Here is a 12008-nt window from a genome sequence, read left to right as displayed (position 1 = left end):
TTTAAGACCAATATGTTGAGCCTCCAAAGTGTGAAATACTAGTTGATTATGTAATAATCATTGTTTATATATATATTTAACTCTTTCAATCTTCCCTTGGGACACCCTATGTTTATAAGTTATTTTTAGACAAGCCTCGTTTTCAGTGTAATTTTCAGCGTCAGTAGCCATTGTTGTTTTGTTTGATAGTTCATCTAATCTCAAGCCATCCTCTTCCATGGACTTATTTATCTACTCTTTTTGCGAATTATCGCTTTCCTGGAACATGGATTATTTATTTGTGTTAGTGTTTCATTGGGATGATTATTCCTTTTAATTTATTTTATTCGAACTGTGAACTTTGAACAATGGCTTCGGGTCGGAGATCACGCGCCAATTCTTCTAACGTTATGCCTCCTGTAGCGGAATCTGACAATCCTTCTAACTGGACAGTTACAGTTTTAAAGAAGAAATTGGCAGATATGGGAATAGTTATCAATGCACAATTATCTCATAGCGTGTTAAAAAGAATTTATTTAGACAATGTAGACAATGGTGTTAGCGTCCGAGAAGGTACCACGGCCACGCCTTCCGATTCTACTACAGTGCCTCCAGTCAGGGCCGTCCAAAGTACAGACTTGCCTGTCAGTAATGCAGCTGGATCTTCGAATTTGCCTTACTCAAGCGGTTCGCTCGTTCAAATGCCCGGAGCCAGTCCGGAAAATTTAAGGCAGTCCGGTTTTGCTCAAACATTAGTATCGCCCATGTCAACAACAATGGCCGACAATGTCCTCGTTTCCACGTTGCAACTGTGTCAACAAGCTTTGACCACGTTGGGGCAATCTGTTAATAAAACAGACGTCAACCAGTTCAACCTCAGCACAGCTATGGTCAGTCCCGGAGCTGGAACTCCTGCGTCTCAGTTGTCAGAAGTGGATCTTGTTTCGCCTGATATACGGGCAGACATCATAGCAGGTAAGGACGTGAATTTAAACGTCTTACTCATACCCAACTATACTACGCCATCTCATAAGAAAATCAGAGAGAATGACGAACGTCTCGTGAGAAATTTGACTTTAGACGAATTCATAATTGCATTTGGACGGTACAAACGTATTATGTGCAATGCATATCCCAACAGAATGGATGAATTAGACGCATACTTGTCTCATATCATCGAAACTGCCAACATCTGGCCCGAACGTTTTTATGAATATCATCAGGTTTTCTCTAACAAATGTGCCGCTTTGCTTCTACAACGAAATATCAAAGTTGACTGGTCTAAGGGAGACAATGAGCTCCGTATGCTAATCTGTGCTGGTTCCCCTGTTAAATCTTGTGATTTTTGTGGATCCAATATTCACAGTTCGTCCATGTGTGCACAGAAATATTTTCGGAAAAATCTAAACAGTAGACCTTCCATGGCAAATCGTTCATCTCGACAGGCCGTTGACATGCACGGGCGTGACGTCAAATTTCATGATGGAGAACAAATCTGTAACAATTTTAATACTTCTAAAGGTTGCTCAAAACCATATTGCAAATATTTACACATATGTAAATCTTGCAAGTCAAACCATCCCAAGATTGAATGCAATCAAACGAAGACTGACGCAAAAACTAAAGTCGCTTCAAATCCATCACCATCTCAAAAGTGACTAGGCCCTTTGACTAATATCAATATAGACAGACTTCATCTCGAATTGGCAGAACATCCTGATAGAAACTTCGTAAATTACTTGTGTTCAAGCTTAGAGTTCGGATTTGATACCCTTGTGACTTACGAAAGTATTAATTCTTATGAATGTAAAAACGCCTTATCAGCCAGAAAAAATCCACTGGTGGTCGATGAACTTCTCTATACTGAAATTCAAAGAGGTTACGTTAAAGGACCATATCCCTCTCCGCCATTTGAAAATTACAGAGTCAGTCCTTTAGGAATAGCAACACACAAATATTCCGGCAAGAAACGATTAATTTTCGATTTATCTTCTCCTCATAATAATGCAGAACCCAGCATCAATGAACTCATCAACAAAGATCTATGTACATTAAGTTATGTCAGGATAGATGATGCAATAGAAAAGATTCAAGACTATGGAGTAGGAAGCATTCTGTGTAAAACTGACATGACTGACGCTTTTAAACAAATTCCAATTGTACCATCACAATATCATCTGTTCTGTTTCAAGTGGAGAAATTCTTATTTTTATTATGTTCGTTTACCTTTTGGATGCAGATCAAGTCCAAAATTATTTGACAACTTATCTACGGCTATTTGTTGGATTGCCAAAAACAATTATGGTGTAGATGCCATTTTTCATTTATTAGATGATTTTTTGACTATAGATAAACCAGACGCTTGTGGTGATAGAACTATGGCACTTTTGTGTACCATTTTTCATCGACTGAGATTACCCTTATCTGAGAAAAAGACTATTGGACCTACTTGTGAATTAGAATACTTGGGCATTATCCTAGACACTGATAAAATGCAAGCTAGGTTACCACGTGAGAAAATTGACAGAATTTCCCAGTTTATTCTACAGATTTTGTCTCAAAAAAGTTGTACGCGCAAGGACCTCGAACAATTATTAGGGCATCTCAATTTTGCTTCAAGAGTTATTCTCCCTGGACGTTCATTTGTTTCCTACTTGTACAAATTAATGTCTTCCGTTAAAGAAAGTTATCACCATGTTTACCTTAACCAGGAGTGTAAAGCGGACTTGCATATGTGGTTAACGTTTTTAAAAAATTGGAATGGAATTTCAATGTTTTATGATAATTTCAAAGTAAACGCCTATGATATGGAGCTGTTTACAGATGCTTCCTCCACTTTAGGCTTCGGAGGATATTTCCAAGGTCATTGGTTCAACAGCAAATGGCCTGAAGACTTACCATCAGTAGTGGATTCTAAATTATCTATGGCCTTGTTAGAATTATATCCCATTGTCGTCGCATGTATTCTTTGGGGTGATCGCTGGTGTGGAAAAAGAATAGTGTTTTACTGTGATAATCAAGCGGTTGTTCATATCATTTCAAAAGGCAGATCCAAAGAACCTACCATCATGAAATTTATGAGAAGACTTACTATGTGTGCGGCACATAATAACTTTGCGGTGTATAGTACTTATATACCTGGTGTTCAGAATGAAATAGCTGACAGTTTATCTCGATTTCAGATGGACAGATTTCGTCAACTGGCTCCAGATGCAGACAATCTCAGTACCCCGTGTCCACCTTTGAAGGAAGTGATCTGGACAGTGTCGTGAGCAGTCTCTGGGATCATTCCATTTCCAGTAAAACCAGAGCGCAATACCGTACAGGACTAGATTCCTATATTAAATTCATGTTACTTAGAGGAATTCAAAAACATTCTAATGATTGTTTACCCCCCATTTCTGAACAGATGTTGATGTATTATGTTGCACATTGTGATGAAAACCTTCATTTGTCATATTCTACAATCAAGCTATATCTTAGTGGTATAAGATTTTTTTACTTAAAAATGAAAGGATTCAATCCTTTAGAAAACATGTCAGGTCAACCTTCACCATGTTTGCAAACAATTTTAAATGGTGTCAAGAAAAAACAAGCTAGTTCACATGTTAAGCGTACAAGATTGCCTATAACAAGTTCTATTCTTTGTAAAATTTGTCATTTGCTTCATTCGGGTATATTCGATATGTTTACTAGTTCTTTGTTAGAAGCAGCATGCACTGCTGCTTTCTTTGGTTTTTTAAGATGTGGAGAGTTCACTGTCTTAAGTGAAACTAATGTCAATGATTGCCTTTCGACACAAGATGTTATGTGTTTTGAAAATTATGTCGTTATAAATTTAAAACAATCAAAAACTGATCCTTTCAGAAAAGGTGTACAAATTCAGTTATTCAAGACAAATACAAATGTGTGCCCAGTTAATGCCATACACAAATATTCAGATTTAAAAGTTAGAACATTTTCATGTGTACCAAATCCTTTTTTTGTTACCAAAGAAGGTTCTGTCTTGACCAGGTCTTATTTTGTAGACAAGTTAAAATTCCTTCTGAGTAAGTTAGGTTACAATCCTGAAAATTATAATGGTCATTCATTCAGAATCGGAGCAGCTACTACAGCTCAAGAAGCACGTATCGAAGATCATGTTATTAAAACATTAGGGAGATGGTCTTCAAATTGTTATACAACATATATTCACAAATCATCAAATGTGATTCAACAAGCCCAAAAACAATTGGCATCTACCTATTTCTAATAGTTATGTCATTGAATTCGTTTGTAAATATTTGCCAACACTTTCATATCTATGGTAGTTCATTTCATCGTTTTTGATTGTATTTAGTCATTAGTGTTCAATTTATTATATTGCATAAAATATTACAATTACATTTTGTAATTTTTTAAGGTGGTGGCAATTTAATTTTATCCTTACACAAACTTGGGGGCTACAATCGTTTACAGTTTTTGTTTTAACTTCCAACTCTTGTATTTGGCATTCTTGGTTCAAATTCAAAATTCTTGTTGTTTAAATTTTTGAATTTTCACCAATTTCCCCCATGTTTTTCTAAGGGGATAATTTGTACGTAATTTTAACTCTCTTTAGAGGGTTAATTTTGTCATTTAAGTATCCATGTATTTTGTTGGAAGTTATGTTACCCGATTACAGGGTGTGTTTTTTCCTTCGGACAGTATTTGTCATTTACTTACATCTGTTAATCTTAGCTGTAAACAGTTAGTAGTCCCCAGTGTCCAATATGGAATGTTTCAATAAATTGTTGGTAAACTATGTTAATCTTGTTATAGATATATATAAATAGTTGATTATGTAATAATCATTGTTTATATATATATTTAACTCTTTCAATCTTCCCTTGGGACACCCTATGTTTATAAGTTATTTTTAGACAAGCCTCGTTTTCAGTGTAATTTTCAGCGTCAGTAGCCATTGTTGTTTTGTTTGATACCACCATCCACCCCGCCACTCACCTTAGAAAATTGCCAATGGGGATTATGTTGTTGCTGTAGTTTAGTATACATTGGTCATTGTTTGTTCATGATTGTTTATTTTAACCATGCTTCTTTTACACTTAAAATTACACCCTCTATACATGCAGTAGTTTACTTAGTCTCAAGACTACTAGTCATAGCCATGCTGACGTATGGCACTTCATCATGCTTACGCATGATATTTCTTAGTTTATTTTAGTCTAGACTCATGCTTACGCATGATATCATATAATACTTTTGATCTCCAGACTACTAGTCATAGCCATGCTGACGTATGGCACTTCATCATGCTTACGCATGATATCATGTAGTACATTTTAGTCTCTAAATTACTAGTCATAGCCATGCTTACGTATGGCGCTTCATCATGCTTACGCATGATATCCGGTAGTACATTTTAGTCTCTAAATTACTAGTCAAAGCCATGCTTACGTATGGCACTTCATCATGCTTACGCATGATATCATGTAGCACATTTTAGTCTCCAGACTGCTAGTCATAGCCATGCTTACGTATGGCACTCATCATGCTAACGCATGATAACCTGTAGTTCAGTTTAGTCAAATGCCGCGTATGGCATTCTTGGTTCAAATTCAAAATTCTTGTTGTTTAAATTTTTGAATTTTCACCAATTTCCCCCATGTTTTTCTAAGGGGATAATTTGTACGTAATTTTAACTCTCTTTAGAGGGTTAATTTTGTCATTTAAGTATCCATGTATTTTGTTGGAAGTTATGTTACCCGATTACAGGGTGTGTTTTTTCCTTCGGACAGTATTTGTCATTTACTTACATCTGTTAATCTTAGCTGTAAACAGTTAGTAGTCCCCAGTGTCCAATATGGAATGTTTCAATAAATTGTTGGTAAACTATGTTAATCTTGTTATAGATATATATAAATAGTATTTAACCATTTTCTTGTTCCTCAAAGAAAAGAATGAAATAAAAATGCTTGGCAAAATAAAGCCCTGACCCTAATCTGGCTTTTCAAAAGTTCAAATGTTAGGAGGAAAACAGTGCAGTGCAGGTGTTATCCCTATATAGGTTTGATTTACTGTTTCAATATGAAAGGATAAAAAACCTGCCTGAACACCGAAGACTTAAACAAACAGAAAAAATATCAACTGCAATGGATACCATAATTATAATAATTTGCGTCTGCCATATATCTTTCAAAATACTCTCTAAACACAAGAGAATATCTTTTTTTTTAAACTTGGTGTGTCAACCTTGTTTAGGGTTTCAAGCAATTATAACAATGAGACATCTTTCAGTCTGAGGTGGATGTTAGAATTTCTAGTCATCCATCTTCGAACTCCTCTTCGTCACTGAAGTATGCATCCTTCTTATACTTCTTGCGTTTTGGTTCTTGTTCTTCACTGAATGAGGAGGAAGAGGCGGCAGCATATTTCATGGACTCCAGGTCTATCTGTTCCTGCTGTAAATAAATTAAGGAAGAGGAGTTCAACTTTAAAGAACAAGTACTACTTCAGTTTCATTAATATTCAAGGATATCAATTTTTGTGGAAGAAGTAAAAATCACAGTTTCAAGGATAGGTGAATTCATGGCCAATGACCCTATCAATACAAAATGTTAATAGAAATTGCACTTCGATGAACATTTAATTTCATGGATCAACTAAACAACGAAATCCACGAAAATTGGTATTCAACGAATATTGATGAAACCACAGTATTAAAAGGGAGATAACATGTATTTTATCCGATTCTGAGGAATCTGTGTCCTTAAACATAAATAAATGATCCACTGTTCCAAAATTATTCATTCATTAAATTTCATAGATTTTAAAGTAGTCCGAGTATCGCACTACGTCATAATACGGATTTTACAATATTGATTCGACTTTTACAAAGCGTTTTTGATACCCGGTATTGATTTTGCTCTACTGTTGTAAACAATGGCAATAATAAGCAATTAGAACGGTAATATATGTATTCTATGTGAGATAGAAATGATTAATGTTGAGAAACTAGATTCTGTTAAAGTAAAGTGAAAAACGACATTTCTGATTAACCTAGATCTCAGGTATGCTTATATCTTCTTTGTTTTGACCCCCCCCCCCCCCGAATTTTTCTTTTTCTTTTACTAAAGCCGGTTTAAACAGAAGCTATTTCGAATTTAATCAATTGCAATTAATTAATGTTTAATTGATATCTATAACACTGTTGACAGATCTAGGCAGAAAACTGTAGCAAAATGTGATTTTTACAGATTTTTTCGTCAGGGTCTACTTGGTTTAGAGCTTATAGCGTGAAAAGTAATCCGTCAACATATAATTTATTTTACCAAATCTTTTTTCTAAGATGTCAATCTATAGAATAAACACCATGAATTTAAGTTTGAGTCCATAAAATAGTAGAAAAATTACCAAACGCGATACTAGCATTGCATTTTTTGTATTCTATTTTGATACATCAGGTCCATAAAACGTACTTACTTACAAAATTTTGCGCAAAATTATTGATGAGATATGGCTTAAATAAATATTTATACTCTATTTTGTATGTTCAGTTCTAATTTTCCCAAAATTGGTAATTATTTTTAAGAAAAACGGACGTCTGGCAAATTTCATAATTGTCAATTATTTTCGCAAGGGGGTACACCCGTCCGAGAGGTGATAACTAACAAACTAGCATGTAAGCATACATATTTTCTTTTGTATATGTATTGCTAGAATGTATATTTATCATTTAAAGCTAAGCTTTTGATGATTAAGCCCATTTAGTGCCGAGTATAGGACTACCTTAAGAGTATCTGTAATTTAAAAAATTGATGTAGAATTAATATAATAAGTTACAGTTGCTTCGTAATAAGTGTAATTTGTTATATTCGTCAAGTTTACAACATGTAATAGAGTCACTTGAAATGAAAATCGCCTCACTGTAACCGTCATATTATTATAAGCGTGTTCGCTACAACCGTATTTCACTGTAATTTGTTCTTTTTATGAACTACTACAAGCAGCAGATACATAGAAAAGATGGAAATCTTTACTTGGTATTTGATGGCTGCAGACAGACTGTCTATGGCTGGGTCTTCTGTCTCTCTGTCACTCTCATCCTCTTCCTCCTCTTCATCACTGGAAATAGAAAAGTACAGTACTTGTAATTTCATTTACCAGTACTTGAAATGTGACAAATTTTTTTAATGTTAAACAAACAAGAAACCAAGATTACAATCTTAAATGCATGAGCAACAGTTCTTTGTAACGTCAACATAATTGAATACCGTAATCCGGTGAATATAATACGCAGTAGTGTACAATACGCACCCCCCATTTTGGGCCTGAAAGTGGTGAAAAAAAGCTTGTTGGGATGTATAATACGCATCAAAAAAATTGACCAAAAGGTAATCCTGAGTATCAACAATGCAGTTATACTTTGTATGCATGCTCAACTTCATCGTGGGAATACGCTACCGGAAATAAGAAAAACACAATATTTTCTTAGATACGGATTTATTGTAACTAATTCATCGCGGTAATATCTTTATTTCATAATCAATGTTTTAAATAGACCTAGTATTAAATATTCTACCGTAAATAAAATCAACTACTTTTAATAAGCGTTATAATTGTTTGGTCATTACAACCCCTGTGTAGTGAAAAATGGACGATGTACAGGTATGGAGATAACTGACCTAATTAAATTCTTAAGTGATTCCGATCAAAGTGATCAATTAGAAGCCTGGAACATTATAAAATATGTGCACAAATGGTTGTGTTGTGTATAGTATACATAGCCTAAGGGGAGTGTCTGAGATACCCAAGGTGTCAAGCGTTTGCGGTGGGGGAGCACAACAATGGCTTCAATTAACGGAATATGTTATAGAATTATTTAAATTCATAATTATTTGCAATAAAACAATTAGCATTACATGAAAATGATTAAAAATGAACCAAATGATGTGTAAGCTGTTTTCAAAGATCGGTTACAAATAGCACGTGGCCATCCAAGCCCCCATTCTATTAATAACAGCTGTAATGGCGGCGTACACGGAGATAAAGAATAGACATTTCAAATTAATTTTTAAAGGCCATTTTAAAACAGTTTATTAATAAAGAGACTTTAAGTATACATTTTCTTTAATTACACGCTATGACAATCATTTCCTAAGGGTTAAATAATAATATAAATGTGATAATGAAGTAATGTTACGATGTATAGCGGGGTATCGGTCCTGTCTGTGAACAGCATAAGTAATACGGTAGTATGATACCCCGTGCTTCATCTAGGGAAAAAATATGTCAAAATCCTATAGGGATGTATAATACACACCCCTTTCTCACGGTAAAAAATGCTGGGAAAAAAGTGCGTATTATATTCACCGGATTACGGTACTTGGGTACAGATGCAAAGTAACCATTTGTATACCGGTAATCAAACCCATATCCCAATCAGAACAGATAAGGATTTGCAAACTTGATTACAATATACCTGTATCCATCTTGACCATTTTTCTTCCTCTTTCTTTCCTTCTTTGGTGGTGGCTCTCTTTCTCCCAGCAAATTTTTTGGACATTTATAACTTAGGTGTCCCTCATCCTAAAGTCCATCAAATTAATTATTATTATTCAAAATGTAAGCTATGATATCAAGAAATTAAAAAAAAAAAACCTATTCATTATTAGTGAATAATAACAGTCTGTTTTGGCAAATGCCAGGTTCTGAGAATCCGTTATAGACCAGATATTTGATTTTTCATCGAAAAACATGATTTAACAGTCATGCATGCATCACATCATGATATAAAAATCTCATTTACTTAACAATATCTCTACAACAATATAGATTTGAGTTTTCCATTTCTTTACTCACTATCTGACAGTTATCAAACTATTAAGTCTATAATGCTTACACCACACTCATAACATTTGGATTTATCAGGATAGTTCTTCCTCTTTATAAACTCAGTAGTGCGACCATTGTCTTTAGCAATATTGCACTTTATGGTTCTACCAAACATCTGCAAAAGTAACCATCAAAATTAATTACATATTAGTCAATAACTGCATGCAAAAATCTCAATGTGAAATTCTTTGCAATCTATGTACTGTATGATCAGGAATCGCTAATGAATTCACTTCAAAATATATTTATTTAAAGGGAATCATTTACGTATGAATTTTAAATTATTGAAAAACTAATGAGAAATTGATACAGCTGTATAAATTCAAACCTCAGTTTTGTTGAGGGCTCGAACAGCTTTTATGGCTGACTCCTTTTCAATAAACATAATGAAGGCAACTCCTTTACTTCTTCTGGCATCATCTTTTAGGACTGTAACCCTGCAAGGAATTTAATTTGCATACAATTTATCTTTAGTGTGCTTACTATAAATATATACACACAAAAAGGGGGAAGGGAATGTTTGAAGCACTTTCAAGTACATTAAAGTTTAGTTTAAATGTGTATTTATAATTTAATTAATTGATGACTTATCCCTAGCAATTGTATATCTAACAAAGATAGATATTGCCTATGAAACCCTGGTTCTCTGGCATACAAATCCAACATTCTATTTTCACCCAAGAGGATAAACCCAATAGATAAAGCTTGAAAAAAAAATGCCACATAACTGCCTCTACTACATAGTCTCCTTCGTAAGAGAGAGTCATTCTCAACTCTTTCAGAGTGCCAACATTCGACTGAGGGAGTAGTTTTAGAGACAATTTCTCTTATCCGACAGAGCTGGGTCCCCAAGTGTTTACAAAATGTTACAGTGTTGGTCTCAGGTGTTTAAATTACTTAGATAATGAAGAATCAGGACATCCACATTTTAAAGGCATTTCAGTAATGTGTTAATTGACACAATACATGTGGACGGCCTGAACATTAATTCAGTGCTCAAATCAGTGCTGTTTCATTTAATTTCTAAAAATAACCATGTAATTCATGACTTATGACCTTGCTTCATCCACACTTTCTTTAAATAACTATTAAATAAATCTATCGTCTACGGTCATGATCATTGCATCCTTTCAGGAACAAAACGATTTTCAACTTACTTAGCGACTCTTCCATATTTTTCAAAGATCTTATGGATGTCATTATTTGTCAAAGAGAAAGGAAGATTGCCAACATATACGGTACTTTTGCTTGGAGCTAGCCCTCCACTCATTTTACCAATTGTAACAATAACATTTTCACATCGTTTTTGTTATATTTTTAACAGGATACAATTCGAGCTCTATAAGAGCCTAAACCAAGGTTTAAGAGAACCTTATTTATTCCGGATTCTGAAATTCCTGAGTTAAATAAAATGTCTAAAATAAGGGAAGCGACAATAGATTAATGTTATGGCGATTAGAATGATTTGTTTACAGATTTTATTAATTAATTTGAGATTTTAAGGGACACACAAAAATTGAAATCCGAAAATAACGAATGCCGTTTGACATTTCCCGCGAAAACCAACCCAAACATTTACATACCATACGATCATTATGATGATAATGATGATGATGATGATGATGATGCATGATGAATTTTACGAAGCTAAGTTCGACAATGTCCAAATTCTCGAAATATTTTGCATCAGGAAAATGTATGTTGTGTCCTAAATAATCTGTATTCAGCAAGTCTTTCATTAAATTATTGCCAAAACATCATCCAAAATTTAAGAGAAAGAAAGCTAGTAGAAAATGTTCATCAGTCAAAATCCATGTTATCTTGATTGTGAGAAATATTTTAAAGCTTAAAATGAAGATGAAAAAAAATAAAATAATATTGATGATTGTATAAATATCTTCTTAACTGATATTACCAATATAAAACGTTAGAACAAAAAAATTCTCATCTTGTTTAGCTTTAAGGTTTAGACTAAAAAAATTCTCATCTTGTTAATTAAGCTTTAAGGTTTCCTTGCAACATTTACAATACCATATGCACTAAAGAACTATAATAATAATATGATATATTTTAAAAATATTCTTAATCTTCGATGATAATTGATACTTAAGTTTTAAATGACTCCTTTAATTGTTGTATCATCTCACACTTGTAAA

At 33.9% G+C, this 12008-nt stretch overlaps 2 protein-coding genes across 2 annotated transcripts; one reads left to right on the top strand and one right to left on the bottom strand.

Annotated features, from left to right (window-relative positions):
* Positions 1-55: 55 nt before the first annotated feature.
* Positions 56-5853, top strand: LOC117692976 (uncharacterized). The gene is made up of 2 exons (XM_034482697.2): positions 56-954; positions 3162-5853. Exons 1-2 carry the CDS (start codon positions 348-350, stop codon positions 4229-4231), a joined length of 1677 nt encoding a protein of 558 aa, XP_034338588.2. The 5' UTR covers positions 56-347; the 3' UTR covers positions 4232-5853.
* A 31-nt stretch (positions 5854-5884) lies between these two features.
* LOC105319415 (zinc finger CCHC-type and RNA-binding motif-containing protein 1) lies at positions 5885-11193 on the bottom strand. The gene is made up of 6 exons (XM_011416956.4): positions 11010-11193; positions 10181-10289; positions 9860-9967; positions 9440-9546; positions 7998-8082; positions 5885-6419 (listed from the first exon to the last, which is right to left on the bottom strand). Exons 1-6 carry the CDS (start codon positions 11120-11122, stop codon positions 6282-6284), a joined length of 660 nt encoding a protein of 219 aa, XP_011415258.1. The 5' UTR covers positions 11123-11193; the 3' UTR covers positions 5885-6281.
* Between the last annotated feature and the right edge of the window lie 815 nt (positions 11194-12008).

Source organism: Magallana gigas, chromosome 4, assembly GCF_963853765.1.
Source record: "Magallana gigas chromosome 4, xbMagGiga1.1, whole genome shotgun sequence".
Lineage (NCBI taxonomy): Eukaryota > Metazoa > Mollusca > Bivalvia > Ostreida > Ostreidae > Magallana > Magallana gigas.
The sequence above is the reverse complement of the archived record's forward strand: the minus strand, read 5'-3'. Positions and strand labels throughout refer to the sequence as shown.

Bases quoted from the DNA above. Each gene is read 5' to 3' on its own strand.
- LOC117692976 (XM_034482697.2), top strand. From the start codon at position 348: ATGGCTTCGGGTCGGAGATCACGCGCCAATTCTTCTAACGTTATGCCT. The intron at 955-3,161 runs GTAAGGACGTGA...TCTCGATTTCAG, and splicing joins ACGGGCAGACATCATAGCAG to ATGGACAGATTTCGTCAACT.
- LOC105319415 (XM_011416956.4), bottom strand. From the start codon at position 11,122: ATGAGTGGAGGGCTAGCTCCAAGCAAAAGTACCGTATATGTTGGCAAT. The intron at 10,290-11,009 runs GTAAGTTGAAAA...AATTCCTTGCAG, and splicing joins AAATATGGAAGAGTCGCTAA to GGTTACAGTCCTAAAAGATG. The intron at 6,420-7,997 runs GTAAAGATTTCC...ATTTATTTACAG, and splicing joins CTGCAGCCATCAAATACCAA to CAGGAACAGATAGACCTGGA.